At 39.3% G+C, this 20,517-nt stretch overlaps 1 protein-coding gene across 2 annotated transcripts in view; it reads right to left on the reverse strand.

The window, feature by feature from the left end:
- Window positions 1-708: 708 nt before the first annotated feature.
- rasgrp4 (RAS guanyl releasing protein 4) overlaps window positions 709-20,517 on the reverse strand; it is a 56,765-nt gene continuing 36,956 nt past the window's right edge. The window contains exons 7-17 of one of the 2 annotated variants that reach the window (XM_051656660.1): window positions 19,150-19,323; window positions 9,385-9,501; window positions 7,722-7,997; window positions 7,242-7,322; window positions 5,654-5,758; window positions 5,387-5,496; window positions 3,564-3,714; window positions 3,428-3,464; window positions 3,200-3,328; window positions 2,345-2,541; window positions 709-1,864 (exon numbers count right to left, since the gene is read on the reverse strand). In XM_051656660.1, coding sequence (XP_051512620.1) covers window positions 1,844-1,864; window positions 2,345-2,541; window positions 3,200-3,328; window positions 3,428-3,464; window positions 3,564-3,714; window positions 5,387-5,496; window positions 5,654-5,758; window positions 7,242-7,322; window positions 7,722-7,997; window positions 9,385-9,501; window positions 19,150-19,323 — 1,398 coding nt within the window. In that variant the 3' untranslated portion in view covers window positions 709-1,843. Of the gene's footprint in view, window positions 2,153-2,344; window positions 2,542-3,199; window positions 3,329-3,427; window positions 3,465-3,563; window positions 3,715-5,386; window positions 5,497-5,653; window positions 5,759-7,241; window positions 7,323-7,721; window positions 7,998-9,384; window positions 9,502-19,149; window positions 19,324-20,517 lie in introns of both variants that reach the window. The other variant, XM_051656659.1, reaches the window with a different exon arrangement.

Raw genomic sequence — 20,517 nt, forward strand, 5'->3', positions numbered from 1 at the left:
TTTTAAAATGCATTCTGTTTAATTAATATTATTGTTTTAGCAATAAATGTGTAATCCAAGTAACGTAATTTTATTTGTCTGTAACTGTAATCAGATTACTTTATTTTAAAAGAAACGTGTTACATTACTGTTACTGCAAATTGTAATTAGATTACAGTAATGTGTCACTTTATAACGCGTTACACCCAACACCGCTTTTAAATACCATCCTTTTATTTTATCTTTCATGTCTTGTTTTCATGAAATAGTGGGTGATATAACGTTGCTTATTGTTCTTCAACTGGATGATTCGGTACAAAGCATTCTGATATGTGTACCATTGTAAAGCTGACTATTGAAAAGCATTTAAGGTGCTTGTTGTTGTAATACCACAATCATCCTGCAGGTGGAGCAAGTTCACAGTGATCTTTCGACCAGGTGCCTCTACATTGTGCAGTTGTGCAAGTACTGTTCAGATAATGTTACCCAAAAGTACTTCCTGAGTTATCCTAACATTGCAAAATTATTTTTTTTGGAAAGGTCATGGCTTTCATATAACAGCATTGAGTATGACAGCAAAAGATATGTTGATTATTATTATTATTATTGCTCCCATTTTTCATTTTGCTTAAATTGAGGTGGTTCATTGTTGATATAGGTACAGATTGCCTATCACAAACAGTACGATAAAGAGAATTTGGATAATTTTTGTTTACATTTAAAATGCTTTATTCTTCTTGTTGATATGAATTGTTAGTTGATTTTAAGAATATCCATTATACTGGCTCATACAGTATTGCCTATATTTCAGTTGTTTAGTTCATACTAGGTGTTCTTAGTGAATGTTGAGATGAAAGTAAAACCATAGAACACCACAATGGCTCTGCAGATGATCTGAAGTGGACAATAGTGCTGTTACAGCCAGATACATATAGCAACATTTCAAACTCTTGGAATTAAATTAAACATTGATTCCTCTGTGTTGAAAAAATAAAACTCCTCTGTCATTTTTCACATTTATTTTTCAATCACATCAGGCAGTTTTATGGTAAATACTTAAGAATTACAATTCCTCAATAAATAAAAACCTATAGCCTAAATGCAAGATTTAGTAAAACAGACATTCAAGTTGAAGATAAGATCAATACATTACAAAAACAACTTAAAATAGGTCCACAATATTCATTTGAATTGGTTTTCATCAACCCTAACTTCACTCTCCTTTTATTTATTAGTGCTGATGCTCGAATTGCACTGGATGAGTGCGAGCCAATCGTGATCTTGGTTTCACCTATTCAACTCACAAAATTGAGCACTAATGAAGCAAAATGTGCTCATTTTTAATTGGGACAGGACTATTGTCTGATATAACCAGTGATATAATACCCTTTGTCTCCTATAAGTGAATTGTTCATTGCATAAGGCACAGTGATGCATTGCGAGTATTAAATCAGCACCAAAATCACACGTCCCTTCACAGAGGAGATACATTCTTGCTGTTCAGCTGAACATCACAATTAATTACAGTGTATACAGTATGTGAATATTAAGACAACACAGTTTGGCCCTCAAACAGTTCTTGCAGAAGCACCTCTCCATGGAAAAAGACAAGAAAGTCCGTTAGTCTTGCAAAGACAAGTGGTAGTGAGGTGAATGATGTAGCAGACAGTCCACCTTTGGGTACCTGTGAAAATGTGAGGTCCATTGATGTGGTTCTCACTGGCAGTTGATGCTGGTGCATAGAGAGTTCTTACCATAAAGTTCCATTGATAAGGTTTTAAAAGAGCCCTGAGGGAGTGGACCCTCTGTAATTCTTTAAATAAAATCCCTTGCTTTAGTCCTTCTGGGTAGAATTTCATCACATTTAATGAACGTCATGGACAATCTGTTGAAGACAATAGAACAAGACTGTTTGCAAGAAATATGAGGGGATGTCTGTTCAGTCCAGGGTATTTAACAGTTCCTTTATTGTTAAGGAGAAACATTGAAATCCAGTGGTAATATCTGTCTGGTTTAATGGCGAGACCACACACACAAACACATGTCCACATCAACAACAGCTTCAGTCTGGTTCTCTTCTTTTATCTTTGTTCAACTTCAGTTCATCCATTTTCTCCTGTAGGAAAGAACTAGGAGCGGAGGAACCTCGCACCCTTACTGGTAGAGTGGCACTCTGGGGTGATAAGGCAGGTATGTAATGTTAGTAAGGATTAACAATTCAAGTCTCGAGACTTATGTTCTGAGTAGCTATGCAGTCTCACTCACCAAAAAAGCATTCTATGCAATATATTTTGCAAATATCCACCATACTTGCAGTGAAAAAGTAAGAGATGGCGTAAAAACACCCTATGCTTCATGGTAATACCTTTTCAAGGGGTGGATGTTGTTTCTGAGAGTTAAGTCGGTCTTTTCGTTTTGCCACTGGTGTCCACACTGCTGGGTCTGTCTGGGTGGATCTGTCTAATAATGTAGCCGCCTCTGCGTTGCTATCCGACGAGGTTTGGCGCTTGGAGAGTTCAGAACCATTTCCATTAGGGAAGACAAATGCTTCCTCCTCAGAACCTGATTGAAAATAATAAGGGGTCACAAAACAGACTGCTTAACCAACTGCCAGCTGAACCTAGTGTTACAATTTTCATTTCAGCAAGCTAAGTGCCATGTTTAGCTGATCTTTAAATACATGCATAGGCTTATTACATGGCTCTCTGGTACATAAGGGATCAACTTGAAGGGGTTTATTTAGCTGCAGTTTATTTAGCTGCAATGTACATTCAAGTAAAGTCGAGTGGACATTATACAAAAATATTTGACCGCTCAATGCATATTTGACAAATCTGAATCAAGTATTGAGAGCTGTGTAATAATTTTGTATAAAGACTACTAAGCTGTTTAACTGACCATTGTCCCAGGCAACCGATTTCTTACATTGCTGTGCAAGTTTAATGTCTTTCATTACACTCCATGGTATCTTTCTTCACACATAATGGCATAATGTCAACTTATTTCAGCTGTCCATTTATTTATTTATTTTTGTATGAAGCTGTGTGATAAGCTGGGTAATGTACAGTCAGCAGGTCATTATTGCAAATTAAACTCATTCAGGGTGATACAAGATCAGAGTCCTGATCACCTTGTTGGGGTTCATTTTGCAATAACGATCGCTGACTGTACTGTACATGTTCCTTAACTGATAAGACTAGAATGACATAAGAAAACTCACTCCAGCTGTTGCCCTTAATGTGCATGCCTGATAAAGGACCTGGGGTGCAGGGACTGGACACCTGGAACCTCTTCATACATTCCATTCCCACCACATCCTTACAGTGCTTATGACAGTTCACTCCACAGTCTTAAAGAGAGTGAGAGGGGGGCAGCAGAGATTAGATGTTGCCTAGGTGTCAAATATCTCTTTTGATATAGAGAAATTTGTTTATTAGTATGTTCAAACCTCTGCAGTGGTAGCCTTGCTTTATCACTCCCCATAACTATTGGAGGGTAGAGAAAAAAGTGTTAGATGATGCACAAACAGATGGACAAATGTGTTGTTTATACCGCAACAACACATTGGTTCATTAAACACTCACAAAGCCTCCACAGGTGTCGCAGAATGTGGGCCTCTTGTATGTGGTCTCATGGAAATTATGCAGGTTGTGGAGGCTGAAGCCAAGCTTAGCACACACTGACATCCCACGCATGAAATAGGAAGTAATTTCTTCTCTGTTGATCTCTCCTTCTCTGAAAAATAAAGAGCAAAGTATGATGACCTGATTTGATTAATATTGACCTTTAAATTTCCATGACTTTTTCCAGTTGTTTGTGATTATTGAATACAGATTTTTTAATGTAATTTTATACAGTAGAGCTTGCAGTCAAAAAGATAAATTTCTAGGTGATGAAACGTTTTAGAGCTGAGCCTAACGAGGAAAGATTCTATTCACTAAAGAGATTTCTGTGTTTTTTCCCATGACTTTTAAAGGTTTTATTAATTTCCATTACATTTCCAGGCCTGAAAATCACAATTTAAAAATTCCCTGATATTTCCAGATTGTCTGTTACCCTGTTAATATCATAGGTTATCCAGTCAGCCCTGAAAGAGATCCTATAAAAACTTGAAAAGGAAAGTTTGTCAGGACAAACGTTAAATGTTGGTTTAACAAAGCCTTGTCTGGGGTGCCTGGGTAGCTCAGCGAGTATTGACGCTGACTACCACCCCTGGAGTCGCGAGTTCAAATCCAGGGCATGCTGAGTGACTCAAGCCAGGTCTCCTAAGCAACCAAATTGGCCCGGTTGCTAGGGAGGGTAGAGTCACATGGGGTAACCTCCTTGTGGTCGCTATAATGTGGTTCACTCTCGGTGGGGTGTGTGGTGAGTTGTGCGTGGATGCCTCCACACGTGCTATGTCTCCAGTAACGCGTTCAAAAAGCCACGTGATAAGATGTGCGGATTGACGGTCTCAGATGTGGAGGCAACTGAGATTTGTCCTCCGCCACCCAGAATGAGGTGAGTCATTATGCCACCATGAGGACCTAGAGTGCATTGGGCATTCCAAATTGGGGAGAAAAAGGGGGAGAAAAAAAAAAAAAGCCTTGTCTGAAAGTTTAACAAAAGTTTTGAAGAAGTCTGAGGGTTAAATATTGCTTTCATACAGAGAGACTTTCCTGACTTTCAGAATTCCTTTGATCTGATGGACGAAGGTTTTTTAAATGTTAATAATATTAAAAAATGCTTTAAAAATAATAATTAAAGATGGTCAACCTAATTAAAAATGATCACATTAATGATTATGATCTCAGAACATTTACACCATTATTATCAAATAAAAAAATTGATCAAAATTAATTTGAATGATAAATTAAAAAGAAAAAAAAAACATACAAGATGTGTATTCAAGCCATTGTCTTTTTGAAATGGATGTTTCATTTTTTTTTTTTTATAAATTAATACATCCAGACCAGGTAAGAAAATAAGAGGGGCTCGGGGCACAAATGCCACTGAAAAAATGCCCCCATAATTTAAAATGTTTCGGCAAAAAATATCCTCATAACAAGGTTATTGTAAAAATAGTTTTTAAGCCTATTCATACATTTTATCTCTTGATAATGTTAATTAACTGGTTAAATGTATTAAAATGATGACTCGAAGAATATATTTTATAGAGTTATAAAAAATTGCCCTTATAAAGATTTTAAAAAAATGCCCCATAGAATCAATTGCAGGGGGCAAATATTGCCCTGTAATAGTAAGGTTAATTTATGTCCCTGATCCAGAAAAAGAATGAGCATCACAGTTGAAGTCTTTAAAATGTTTTAGTTTCATTATCCTAAACACGAAGTTTATGTTTATGACATCTTAGTTACTTCTATCTGAGTGTTACATTTTTTTTTAATTGTTCCTTTCCTCATCTTACCTATCGCTCTCATGTGTGCAGAAAGAGAAAGGAAAATTTGCAGCAATCTTCTCAAAGTCCTCCAGAGAGATGTAGCCATCCATGTTCAAGTCGTAGTTCTTCATGATGGACTGTAGGGGCGACACAATAATTTTTATCTAACACACTGACGTCTGAAATCCACTTGTGACATTTGTTCATGAAGGGCTTACATGCTATTAAGGAAGTGAAAATGGACAGCTAGGAACTGGCCCTTACAGTGGGAATGAGCATATGTTTCTCACTTACATCAACCATCTGTTTAACGTGTTTAGAGATGGTAGCCGGATCCAGGCGAGGAGTAACTCCTGATCCCCACTCTGCTATCACAGGAGGCTTCACTTGAGCTATGGGCTAGAGAAAAGGAGGGGGAGACAAAAAAAAAAAAAAACAAATAAGCGAGAGACCACAGACCTGAACGTTAGTACAAAAATATTGAACTAGTGAACCTGGTTTATTTGTAAAACACACAAATACGTTCAAAGGCTGAAGCTTTATAGGAAAGAATAAAAAATGCTTGTACGTAACACCACCTACACTGAACGGGATAAAGATAACGGCCAAGCGTCTTCAGCTACGTATGTCTTTTTTGTGGTTTTCTTTGAAGTGTGCTTGCACAAAGAGGAGTGCACTGTGCACTGTACCCACACATTAAGACGGGATACTCCCTGTCTATAAACAGGTCACATACAAGGTCTGACTATTTGTTTTGAAATGTGATGAAGTCAAGAATAATATCAACCATACTTTCAACTAACACAATGTCTGTGCTGCATATGTCTATTTGGTCAGTAATCTGTAATATATGACTTAATGCCTCCATAAAAATAGATTTTCTTGCTAGAGTGTTGTGGGTGGATGCCAGGGCTTTGCTATGTGGTTTCTAAGGTGTTCTAAATGGTTTTTAGCATGTTGTTATGCGGTTGCTATGGTGCTCTGGGTGGTTTCTAGGTTACTGGTTACTGGCCCAAGTCAAAACAGCCAACCCTAAAGTCAATGATATTCTGGTCCCTCGTTATGGATCGGGTCCCTCCATCAAAATAAGTCCAAGAGATTTTATCATCCACCAGGAAAAAAAGTACAAAATGATCACACAGGCAGTCAACATGCTGTTTTCAATTGTTTATGTACCCTGAAATTGACCCCATTCTGACGAATTACTGACAAGTGCCATCCCCCATCTCCCGAACTAGTGACAAGCTGCATTCCCATCACACATTTTTGAATCAATTCAAAAGAGTTCACCATTCCATGTGGCGCTACTGATAGCATGCTGCGCGAGCAATCTCTGAGACATGGGTTTTTGTCATGTGGAAACCAGGAAGTAGTTGCGTTCACTCTGAGACAGTAATCACTTTCACATAAAGTGAGCGTGATTCAAAGGTTGCATTTTCGCTCTAAAGTTATTATTTGTTTATTCAACTGTTGATTAGGTTCAGGGTTGGGATTTGGGTTAGGAAATGGAGTTAATAAAATTGCATTCTTGTTGAGTGTATTAAATCATTTACAACAAAAATACAACTTGCTTTTGGTGCCCTGTGGACATTTCACCTCAACAACACTTCCAGCTTTGGCCACTGGGGGCAGTGGTTAAAATTTTAGTGAGCACTGGCTGATTTCAGCAGCAAAACTTTCGACATCTTGTTGTCGAATTCAGATTATGATCAGTCGAAAAAGTAATAGCATAATAACAAACAGTGCGGGAAGAGTTATGAACCACAATATAACATGGTTTGAAGCATTATCAAATTTGTAACCCTAAGTATGAGCAATAGTATTTATGATGATTGCCTAAGCAAGCACTACATATAAGAATTTTTTTTTTTATGTGCCTCACCTGAATTTTGGGGTTCTTGGGCTCCTTGGCATAGGACAGCTCATATATCTCATCCTCCGTGTAACACAGGTCTAGCGAGAGCTGTGGGTAAGGTGGGGCAGAACCGTTACACATGAGAGGACGCCCACTGTTTGCAATCCACATCTCTCAGTATCACACACAAACAACAGAGCGTAACCACAAAGAAGAGGTCTGCTCAGTTACATTTTAAAAATACTCAGGTAGACTTATAAATAGATGAAGAAACTCTATGAAAATGAAATAGAGACATATTTACATGCCACTAAATATGTACACATTCAAAAACAATCATTCCATGTACTGTCGTATTCAGTATTCACAGCACTAGCTATCCCCAGGCAAATATATGAGGCAAAACAAACACTTCCAAGAACAGTGGCTTTCCAAGAATAATGGCCTTGTTATCCCCCTTTCCAACAATGAATCATTCACACAACACCATTTCTTGCTCTAGCTCACCGTTAACAGGTGCAGCAGGTCTTTGTTGGCCTCAAACGGTGGGGTGCAGTCATGGATGGCCAACAAGTCTCTAATGTTGCTATATAAATGCTGTAGTTTCCCCAGGTTGATCTTATCGTCCTCCAAGTAGTCTGGCAGAGCCTCATTGAGGGAGATCAGATCTTTAAGATGAACACCCAAGATAGGCACCTTGAATCCAGTGCATTCATTGTATACCCGCCTGTAATTTGAATAGTTGCTGTAGGATGACAGCAGGTCTGTGAGTTCACTGAGAGTCTGCATGAGAGAGGAAAAAATGGTTTGAGACACAGCCTTTAAAAAGTGCGCCCAAAAAATATATGGACACTTAAAAATGTATCATGTCAATATACGTTACTAAATAACTAAATATTAAACCAAGTGCCATTTATTTCAAAGGAGCATCCTTGATAAGCATCCTTGATAAGCATGAAAAACATTTCACAAAAATAAGTTTGTTAGGTTTAAAAACAAAAACAAACAATAGATGTAATGTTCAAAATAGAGACAAAAATACTAAAGTGTGAAAAATACATGTTCTGGTTATCAATACTACTTGGTTTGATATTCTTATATCTATTGCAATCAGATAAATATATTTTAAGAATTGCCTATAGGAGTAGTTAACCCCAAATAAGAAAATTCTGTTATAATTTACCCTCATTACCTCCAAAACTTATATGACTTTCTTATACGAAACACAAATGTGTTAAAATGAATATCGTAAACTGACTTTTCAATACAATTGCATTGGATAGATCCTCAATTTAAAGATTAAAAAGCAGTCCATGTTACTTGTGTGTCACCGTGATATTCATTAAATCTAATTTTGTGTTTCGCATTAGACAGAAAGTCATATGGGTTTGGAACAACATGAGGGTGAGAAAAATCATGACAGAATTTTCATTTGGAACTAGTCAAAATCTCAAGTAGTTGTCACTTTATTACATTACATTTCTTGATATTTGATCATTCTGTTAGAATATTTTACCTTTTCCACATATCACCTTCATCAAACACTGCAATTTTCAGTCTGCCAAATAGCATACACTTTGATTTAAAGTTTTATGGTTATAAAGTGATTTATAGTGTTCTACTCGAGGAAGCAGTTGCAACCTGAAGCAAGCTGTGCCTTGCTCAAGGGCAAAATAGTTATAGAGCAGGTGTTGTTATCTCTTCCGGTCCAAATCAGAATAGCACCAACAACTTTGTGTACGGAACCTAGATCCTTAACTATGAGACCACCAGCTCACTTTGTAAAACGTATCAGTATATAAAGTGGCATTCACACAGACCGAGATTATTCGCCAAGTCGCTGTACTTTTGGATGCTTGTAATGCCCATTAAGGTTCAGCTTTAGTAGGCCCTACTAATTTTTGTTTTGATACTGATATGTAGTAGAACTGTTTATGCATCTCATGACCTCAATTGTAGGATACTGATGGTGTTTCTAATTAGTCAAAACAGCATTGTTCCAGTGCTAAAAAATCTATATAGGTTAATAGCAAAAACATTAGAATTATAGTGAATTTGCTTGACTTGTGGTATATTGGTATACATTTTGCACATTCTTAAAAAATATTTTGGTTATGTGATGCATACATGTGACCAGAGTGTGGAACGCAATTCTATGGGTGAGACTGACCTTTGTGACATCAGAGCACAGCAGGCTGGCTGTATCTTTGAGACGAGAGATAGAGCTATGACACAGCCCTCCTATCACAGCCATCAGGGTATTGAAATTCTGTAGGGCTCTCAGCTTCTGCTCAAACACACAGAGATACAGATGAGGAAAGGGCAGTTGATGTTAGGCAGAATGTTATTCTCAGTCACCATTCAATTTTATTATATGTGGAAAAATGCCATCTAAGTGAATGGTGAAAGTGCTGAAATTTGACTCTATATATACTTCTTTTCTTGTAAAATTGCATTTATTTCCTTCTTAGGACAGAAATAATGTAAAAATATTGCTTTATTAAAATTTTCCAAACAAAGCCTTCCACAGCATAAAGATAGAAATGCACTAAAATAGCACCAATTCAAGTAACATTAAATGCAGAGAAGGTACCAAGTCATTGTTTTACAAGTCACAAGTAAGTCTCATGTCTTTGCATTCAAGTCTCAAGTCAAGCCCTAAGTCAAGACAGGCAAGTCCAAATCAAGTCCTCAGCTTTAAGCTTCAAGTCTTAAATAAGTCATTAGTGCTCTTTGCCCAAATTAGTGTCCATGTTAATAAGGCTAATAATGAATTGACTTTTACTGGCAGTCAGCCAATGTTTGAGCACGCTGTTTGAGCTGTAGCGTAAAAGACGTTCGGCTCCGCCCAACTCCAGCAGGTGGCATTAATTAGTGTTTGCAGAGTATGGTCAGTATGGAGTGAGTGCAAACCAAAAGGACTGTTAGTTCTTTATTTACTTTATGGTGTTTGTGTGCGTGCATATAAACCAAATCACACAAATATACACCTATGTGCACAAAGCCCTAGTGAAACACTGTGGAATTTATGGTGGTGAAAATAAAGGATCAAAGGAATTTCAAGCTGTTTCTTCATGTCTCTGATTGGACATCTGTAGTGAACTAGTTCCCAATCAGCATCCCTTAGTGGTTGAAGTTTAACCACTTTTACATGGTCCTTCGAGCCGGAATCAAAGTTTTCTACAGTTATGGAGATGCAGCCTTTAGATGAAGTTCCTGTTGTGTGTCCCAGGAGGAAATCATCTCTTCCAGCACACTTGCAGGATTATGATTTGACTGGTTATAACCTACCTAGACCCTTAACACCTCCCAGCTATTCTCAAAAAGCCCTGCGTGAAGAAAATGCTGATTTAAGGAAACTCCACAAAGACCTGATTACCATGGTTCAGCAGCTAAATGAGGGAAAAAAGAGCTTAGGCAGGCCAACACTAAGTTTACATCACAGATGTCTAAATTACAAGCAGAAGTAGAGCAGTTGCTAAGTTGTCAAAATCAGCAGCCGCAAATTCATCAGTTACCATCTTCACTTCCGGTATCTAGTCAAAGACCCAAGACCGCCCTAAACCAGTACCAGTCCCACGGAGGTCAAGAGAACCAGAATCTGTGTAAAATCCAGACTCTGACCAAGCACCACATGATCCATAACAAGATGGTAGCTCATCGGAAAGTTTGGAGAGCTCAGAGTGTTCAGGCAATCAAGAAAGTCTTTCATCTTCTATTGATGATGGCATGAGAAACCTGTGCCTTACCCCAGCAACTTCCTCCAAGCCCTTCCTCCAAGCAAGGCACCAAAGGGTTACTACTAGCTCACTGATCGATAGACAGACAGCTGGGAGAAGAGATGGAAGACATCAGGCCAAAATGGTAGTGAAAAGCCATGTCCGATCTCCTTCTCGGCAACCTTCCTCCAAGCAAAGGCACAACATGTCATCTAGAAGTAGGACCACCACTCTCCAAGTCCATCCACTGAACAGGAAAGAGTATATCGTGGACCTACTCCTATCATCCCCGACCTGATTCATCCAAATCCCAGAGAGTTTGCACGGCTAAAGATTGCTTTAGAAAACATTTTGCCAGCGGATGCAACAGAACGCTTTAAATTCCATATCCTGCTAGAACATCTCAAGCTTGAAGAGGTGCAGCTAATTGCTGAATCATACAGTTCACGTCATCCTTATACCAACACCATGGATGCCCTCAACCAACAGTATGGCCAGCCACATCAATTAGCATTGCAGCGCATAGTGGAATTAATGGATGGACCAAACATTATCAGATGTATTTCAGAATGTATGCACTGAGGGTGAGATCCCTGGTGGGTATGTTGTGACAGCTAGGTAAGCCTGGTATAGTGGAATTAAGATGTAGATCTCATGTGTCAAGACTTCTGAGTAAATTGTCACATGATCTGCAAAGCAATTTCAGAAGATTTATCTATCCCTTGAATGTAAAGATTCCTAACCTCCTTGACTTCTCTGACTGGTTAGAGTATGAAATCCAAGTGCAAGAAGATTCCATAAGGTATTCAAGTCACTCTAGTAGAGTGTACTCAACCAAGTCATCCCGGGACCTACCAAGGAAGACAAAATCTTTGCACAAAGGGACAGAAGTTCTACTTGGCATTGAGAAAGCACCTTCAGCTCCTACATCACCTGTCACAGTTAAGACAATGGCCAAACCTTACTGTCCTTACTGATAACAATAAACACTTTTTGAATAACTGTGCAAATTTCTCTCAACTCTCCAAACCTCAGAGACAGAATTGTAAACGTTGTGGACGGGGACATAGATCATTAGAATGCAATCTCAAGATGCACTGCAAAGCATGTAACAGATGTCACCAGTTTGTACTTCATGATGTCAATGAACAAAACAGGGAGAAAGCAGTGCTAAGGGAGGATCCAACTCCTAGCCCTACTGAGGGGGAGGTCACCAACGAGGTACTATTCATTGACAAGCCCCCAGGAAGTTGAAAGATACTTTTGAAAATATGCAAAGTTATTCTAAGAAATGGAGATCAATCCATGAATGCTTATGCCATTCTTGATGATGGCTCCGAGAGGACCATCTTACTGTACAATGCTGCTAATCAGCTTAGACTGAAAGGTAAGCCAGAGGACCTGCCCCTACGCACAGTCAGACAAGAGTTAAAGGTCCTGCATTGGGCGGCTGTTTCCTTCAACCTTTCACCAGCCTGCCAGCCAAACAAGGTGTATCCAATCAATGGAGGCTTCACTGCATCAGAGTTGGGGCTTGGAGTACACTGTCATCCTGTTAAGGCTTTACGGAAAAAGGTACCATCACCTTAAGGGACTTCCCCTCCAAGAAATTGAAGCAGCTCATTCAGTTTTGCTCGTCGGATCAGACTGCCCTCACTTAGTTACCCCAATCGAGCCAGTTCGCCTGGGCCCACCAGGAGGTCCTACTGCGATTAGAACTCTCCTTGGATGGACTTTGCAAGGACCAGTTCAAGCTCATAGTGCAACATAGCCTTACAGAGCAACAATGCCTGTTCACTTCAATCTTGTCACCCTCTGCTTCCCTGCACAAACAAATTTAAAGACTCTGGCAACTGGATGTACTTCCTTGGAGGTATGAAAGGACAATTACTTGATCAGTACAAGACCAGCAGTCACTAAAACTACTAGAACAAAGAACCATCAGAGTCAAATTTGATGGGATTCAGCGTTATGCAACCCTACTGCTCAGAATTAGAAACATGCCCCCTCTTTGTGCACCTAAAACAGCAGTAATGCCTCAGCTAAGAAGCATAGAGGGTCGCCTCCATCATTCCCCTGATCAAGCAGCTATCTACCAGGCTGAGATTAAATGATTGGAGCAGGCAGGCTACATTGTTGAACTGCATTCAGGAGCAGAGGACACTCCAATGAGTTGGTATATTCGCACCATATGGTTGAACATAATGGGAAACATAGGGTGGTTTTCAACTGTTCATTCCAGTTTAAAGGGAACAACCTCAATGAACTGTTACTTCCAGGACCAACACTGACTCCCTCATTACTGGCTGTGCTGCTAAGATTCCGAGAACATTCTATTGCTATCAGTAGTGAAATTAAGGGAATGTTTCACCAAATTAGACTCCTTCCTGAAGATCGACCCTTTCTCTGTTTCCTATGGAGAGATCTACGGAGAGAAGAGCAGCCCAAAGTCTATGAATTGCAAGTTCTCCCCTTTGGGACTACTAGTAGCCCATGTTGCACTGTCTTTGCCTTGCAGAAGCATATCCTGGAAAACAGTCAGCCTGGTGAAGAGGTACGTCATGCAGTACTGAAGGAATTCTAAGTGGACAATTATCTGCAAAGTCTACCCTCTGCAGAAGAAGCAAGGCTCTTAGTAGATAAGTTGCAGAGTATCTTAGCTGAAGGAAAATTTGAACTAACACACCTTCAGTGATCAGCCATTTACCAGAGTCATCCAGATCTGATAGTGCTGAGCAATGGATAGCCGAGGGTATTATCATCAACCATGAATCAGTGCTTGGGCTTAAGTGGAACTGCCAGACTGATACCATGTCCTATAAGCTCTGTACTGTAGAGAGTTGTGAAGTTACCATGCACAAAATCTATAAGGTACTTGCCAGTCAATATGATCCCCTTGTCTACATCATCCCATACACCACTCATGCAAAGTTAATAGTTCAGAGACTATGGGACAAGAAGAGAGATTGGGATGATCCCAAGTTACCTGAGGATTTATTGAATGCTTGGAAAGTATGGTCAGGTGAGCTCGGTGACCTGCAAAAGATAGTATTACCCAGATGCTATTGCAGCTCACCTAAGGATGATGATTCAAGTCAGCGAGATATTCATATCTTCTGTGATGACTCCGAGCAAGCTTATGGGTCTGTTGCCTATCTTCGGACAGAAGACCAGCTTGGAGAAGTAGAGATCACATTCATAGTATCTAGATGAAGAGTAGCTCTGAAGAAATGTCTGTCAGTACCTCATATAGAACTGTGTGCAGCCCTTACCGGTGCCCAGTTGGCCAAAATCCTGCAGAATGAACTGACTCTGTCCATTGGGGAAGTTTTTCTCTGGTCTGATGCCACCACAGTTCTGACCTGGCTTCAATCCGAATCCTGTCGATTTAAAGTTTTCATTGGAACACGGGTAGCAGAGATTCAGGACCTTACTAGCCACTCTAAATGGTGCTATGTGGATTCAGACAATAACCCTGCTGATGACATCACAAGAGGAAAAAGACTGGCAATGCTGGGGCCGCAAAACCATTGGAATACAGGGCCAGCATTCCTTCATTTCTCATCTGATCAGTGGCCGGTTACATCACCATCAACTCTTATTGAAAGTGAGGAACTAAAAAACTCTACTTTCTGTGGTCTGATTAGTACCAGTTGTTCGCCCATACCTGATCCGTGCAAATGTCTGACCTTTCAAGAGTTCATGACAGCCACTGCTGAATCTCTCAGTAAAAATGGATCCAACCTATCAGCTGATGACTTGCGACAGGCTGAAATAGCTATCCTTCAGCAAGCCCAATGGGAAAGCTTTCCCTCAGATATGGCACATCTTACAGCAGGAAAACAACTGAATAACAACAGTCGACTTCTTAGCCTAGCCCTTGAACTTGACTGTGAAAGTCAACTCATCAGGTTAGGAGGTCGTCTTCGCCGCTGTGAAGGAATTGAGCCTGAGTTAATGCATCCTATTGTACTTGATTCCCACCATCCAGTAACTATACATCTCATTAAGGACTATGACAGCAGGTTGCTCCACCCAGGACCTGAGAGAGTGCTAGCAGAAATGCGCAGGAAATACTGGATCCTCCCAGGTAGGGAAGCAATACGATGTTATCAGCACAAAGATTGTCCAGTATGTCAGAGACTGTGTAAGAACCCAGAGGTACCTAAAATGGCAGATTTGCCTCCAGCAAGACTACATCTCTACAAACCCGCCTTCTATTCAGTTGGTGTTGACTGCTTTGGGCCATATATAGTGAGAATCGGTCGCAGAAGTGAGAAGCACTGCAGTATTTTGTTCAAGTACATGACTACCCGTACTGTGTATATTGACCTTCTTCCAAGACTGGATACAGACTCCTTCCTTATGGCCCTCAGACGTTTTATAGCACGACGTGGAAAACCATTAGAGGTTTTGACGGATCAGGGTACCAATTTTAAAGGAGGGGAGAAGGAAATGAAACAGACATTTGCTGGACTAGTTCATATTTCACTTCAACCCACCTCATGCACCACATTTCGGTGGATGTTGGGAGAGAGAAATTTGCTCCCTGAAGCAGGCCCTTCAGGTTACTTTAGGAACTCAGCCTATACCATAAGAAACTATCCACACTGTACTTGTTGAAATTGAAGGAATCCTCAATTCCAAACCCCTGGGGTATACATCCTCTAATGCTTCGGATCCGGATCCTATTACCCCTAATTCGCTTCTTATGGGGTGGCCTGATTCATCCCTTCCTCAAGTGATATATCCTCAAAGTGAGTCAATGTCGTTGGCGTCACAGCCAAATCTTAGCAGATCACTTCTGGAAGCGATTCATCAAGTTCTACTTACCTGGTCTTCAGACTCGCAGCAAATGGCAATTAGAGTCACCAGATGTCAGAGTGGGTACTACAGTTATGATTGTTGACCCTCAATTTCCCAGAGCCCTATGGCCTATTGGCCAATGTATGTCATCACTTCCCAGCTCAATTCCATGTGAGATGAAGTATAGACTATTTTCACTAAGGGCACCGATCTATCTCAGTTCAATTTGTCTGCCTAGGAATGTGCTTGACAGTTACAAGTGTGTCCTAACAAGCGCAAAAATGGTCACTGTCACTTTAAGAGAGCAAGGATTATCTCACAGACTTGCACAGGTGTCCGGTTTATTACCGAGAGAAAAGTCTCTTTTTTAGCGCATCCATGCTATTTGTGATTAAAATTAATATTTTATTTTTACTTTTTTTATCTGACTGTAAAGAACAGAAAGGATATTAAAAGACAAATTATTCAATGAATGTGGAGTGCGGTATCTCATCTTTGATGGACACATTACACGGAAAAAATTTTCTGTTTTAATCTCAAGCACTTTTCAACAAAACAAGGCGATTTTCCAGGAATTCAAGTACTTACATTCCTAAAAGCTAACTTTAAGCACTTCAAGGACCTTGTGCGAACCCTGTAAACAGTGTAGAAAAAAAGTGCAGTAGGGGTAAAATCAAGCAATAGAAAGATTATGCTTGATGTATGTTAAAAATGTTGAAATCTCAAGTTTTGCCTCGCTATGGTTCATAATTTTTTTTTGGTTTGCGATATATCCAAATTCTATATATTGTCCCATCCCTAGTAGCTAGCTAGCTAACATGATAAGTAAAATGCTACTGAACCATAGCTGACGTTTAACAGTTAACAATCTCAACATACCTCAATCTGTGGGTTTTCATATGCCTCACATAATTGGACGTTGTTGATAAAGTGTCAGTAATATTTGAACCAAAGGTTCTACATTTTGCAATCCTTTTATTGCCTATTGTATTCTTTTTGTATTCGATATTGTATTCTTTTATCCAAATGATATAACCTTTGGTATCATTTTGGCTGTGTCGTCCTTGAATGCACGATCTTCAACTTATTCCTAATGTTCTGGAAGGATTGATTGGTTGTCTGACTGGTTGAATGTGGAGCGTGGAAATGCAGATTTGAAAATCAAATGAATTGTTTATTTTGGGAAATGAATCGTTGATTTGCTGCACATTTTTAAATGTACAACTCTGGTCTTTGGCTTTAGATGGTATAAAGTCTTTCAAAGCCAGAGGACTCAAGTCCTAGTCAAGTCGCAAGTCATTGTTGTCAAAGTGTAAATCGAGTTGCAAGTTTCTTTGATTATGTCGAGTCGCAAATCATCAAATTTTTGACAAGTCAAGTCCAAGTCATGCGACTCAAGTCCACAACCCTGATTAAATGTTTCCCAAAGTCTAAGTGGGAGATAGACTAAATGAAAGAACTAGTACCCCCCCCATAGGTTGCATGTTCATTGCATTCCACATTAAATCTCTTAAACTTTAATCCTCCACAATACTAACTGGCCGGCAGACTGTGCATGCTGTAGTAGCTATCCACATTGCTACTACAGCATTCGTGAAGTCACATTCACAATTCGCGTTAGAGTGTCAGTGCCAGCATCAAGCACCGCTTTGAACTCCACATGAAAAGCGCTGCAGACAACATTTGAAACTTTTTCAGTTTTGGTGATGGTTAAGACTTGACGTGCTTCTGTGGTAATAAAGTACTTGATTTTTGAAAACAAGTCCCATTTGTTCAAGTTTTGTACAACGAATAGCGTTAAGACGTCCTGACATGGAATTGCTGTTGTGTGTGTGTGTTAGCTGTGGCATGTGTGTCAGTGTATTGACTCCGGGCTGACATATCGCAAAGTTTCTGCCCTACTTCAACCAGTGTTTATGCTGGTTTATGCTTTATTAATTTGTATACAATTTTTCACAGTTTTATAAAATAAAACTTTTTAAATTAATCACATGTGTTAATACTTTAATTTGACAGCTCAAATTAAAACATTTCCTTTTTGTGTTCCACAGAAAAAAAGAAAATCATACTGTATTGGAATGACATGAGGGTGAATAAATGATCACTGAATTGACATTTTTGAGCATTTCTCTTGATGGCACACTTCACATATAAAATTTCTTCACTATCACATCAACTGACGCATTTGCTTATTTCCTAGGTGTTTTCTTTGGGCTGACTTGTTTGCACATTTATGTTTGTGTGGTTAAATACAGGGCAGTACAAAAAGCACATATGATGTAATCATTTCCTCTGAACAAATACATAAAATGTTAGCTTTGGTTACTTTTATGCCTCCTAAAATTGAGTTTCCTTATTGGCATGTCCTAATAGGTGTTGGTCATCAACTGAAATGATACATTTCTGTGACACTGAAGTTTGTAATGATGAAGAAGACTCATGCCTCAAAGTCGTGTTATAAAATATTTTAGAATGAGTCAGTCACTTCTAAAACAGAAATCACAGACAATGTCAAAAACAAATTGCTGCAGGGCCTAAGTGAAACCACATATTTTGTCATGCTAAGGCCTCTCTACATTTAACAGTTGTGTCTTGGTGGAAAGATACTGCAATATTGGAGCAGAGGATTACTGAAACAGGCATTTCAGCATGTACAGTCCTTTCATTTTCACATCCCCATTAGAGGGTAACAGTGACTGGCCACATTTTCAGCAGACTTTGTTCTGGGAGTATTATTCCCTCTCATTTTCTCCATAGGCACTTGTTCAATTCTTTTTTTAAAGAGTTCTAAGCCTTAAACCATACAAACTAGCTCCAGGATAAATCAAAATGTTACAATCTTTGATTTTGTACAAAAAGTTAAAAAAAAAATTGGAATTATTTAATGGATCAATTATGGTTTATAAAATACTGTATGTATATAAAAAAATATATAAAACTATAAGCAATTTATTATAGTATTAAAAAAACATATAAGAAGGTTATTTTGAAATTGTCAAAAATATACAAAAATATATTGTAAGTTGTTTGAAAGTGTAGGGAGACTCAAATATGTAATTCACAATGCTTTATGGAAATAGGTAGTCACTGCTGGACGGTTAATGCAATTTCCATGGTAACAGCGTCATCTTTGATTGGTAGATCTTTCTTTAGAATTATCGGTAGTGTAGTATTTCAACAGGAATTTGAAAATTACATACAATAAAAAAAAAGAAAAAGAAAAATCACACTGATTTAAGGCTTCTACAGATCTCAGATCTTCTTCGACCTCAGAGCTCATAGTATGTCTGTCTTAAAATGTTTCAATTTAATCTATAAATATCTAATTCTCAATGGAGAAAATGAATGCCATTTTATTTCCGAAGCCCCACTGTTGTAGTCTGTTGCATGTGTTTGTGTGTTGTGATTACCTGTGCTACATGTATGAACTTGGTGAAGACCTCTGCTCGCTGCTGTGGGGTGTGTCTGTTAAGGATCATGAGTTGCACCCACTGGGAGACTCCATTGCAGAGCATGACAGAGCGCTCGAGGGCTGGATTATCCCTCACTGAGCCATGCACCACGTAACTGCGGTAGTCTAAGAACTAACATAACACACACAACAAATGTCAGGGGTTCAGCTCCAATCCAGGTGTGCAAAGTACGCACATACAGGTGCATCTCAATAAATTAGAATGTCGTGGAAAAGTTCATTTATTTCAGTAATTCAACTCAAACTGTGAAACTCGTGTATTAAATAAATTCAATGCACACAGACTGAAGTAGTTTAAGTCTTTGGTTCTTTTAATTGTGATGATTTTGGCTCACATTTAACAAAAACCCACCAATTCACTATCTCAAAAAATTAGAATATGGTGACATGCCAATCAGCTAATCAACTCAAAACACCTGCAAAGGTTTCCTGAGCCTTCAAAATGGTCTCTCAGTTTGGTTCACTAGGCTACACAATCATGGGGAAGACTGCTGATCTGACAGTTGTCCAGAAGACAATCATTGACACCCTTCACAAGGAGGGTAAGCCACAAACATTCATTGCCAAAGAAGCTGGCTGTTCACAGAGTGCTGTATCCAAGCATGTTAACAGAAAGTTGAGTGGAAGGAAAAAGTGTGGAAGAAAAAGATGCACAACCAACTGAGAGAACCGCAGCCTTATGAGGATTGTCAAGCAAAATCGATTCAAGAATTTGGGTGAACTTCACAAGGAATAGACTGAGGCTGGGGTCAAGGCATCAGCCACACACAGACATGTCAAGGAATTTGGCTACAGTTGTCGTATTCCTCTTGTTAAGCCACTCTTGAACCACAGACAACATCAGAGGCATCTTACCTGGGCTAAGGAGAAGAAAAACTGGACTGTTGCCCAGTGGTCCAAAGTCCTCTTTTCAGATGAGAGCAAGTTTTGTATTTCATTTGGAAACCAAGGTCCTAGAGTCTGGAGGAAGGGTGGAGAAGCTCATAGCCCAAGTTGCTTGAAGTCCAGTGTTAAGTTTCCACAGTCTGTGATGATTTGGGGTGCAATGTCATCTGCTGGTGTTGGTCCATTGTGTTTTTTGAAAACCAAAGTCACTGCACCCGTTTACCAAGAAATTTTGGAGCACTTCATGCTTCCTTCAGCTGACCAGCTTTTTAAAGATGCTGATTTCATTTTCCATCAGGATTTGGCACCTGCCCACACTGCCAAAAGCACCAAAAGTTGGTTAAATGACCATGGTGTTGGTGTGCTTGACTGGCCAGCAAACTCACCAGACCTGAACCCCATAGAGAATCTATGGGATATT

This window comes from Myxocyprinus asiaticus, chromosome 26, assembly GCF_019703515.2.
Source record: "Myxocyprinus asiaticus isolate MX2 ecotype Aquarium Trade chromosome 26, UBuf_Myxa_2, whole genome shotgun sequence".
NCBI lineage: Eukaryota > Metazoa > Chordata > Actinopteri > Cypriniformes > Catostomidae > Myxocyprinus > Myxocyprinus asiaticus.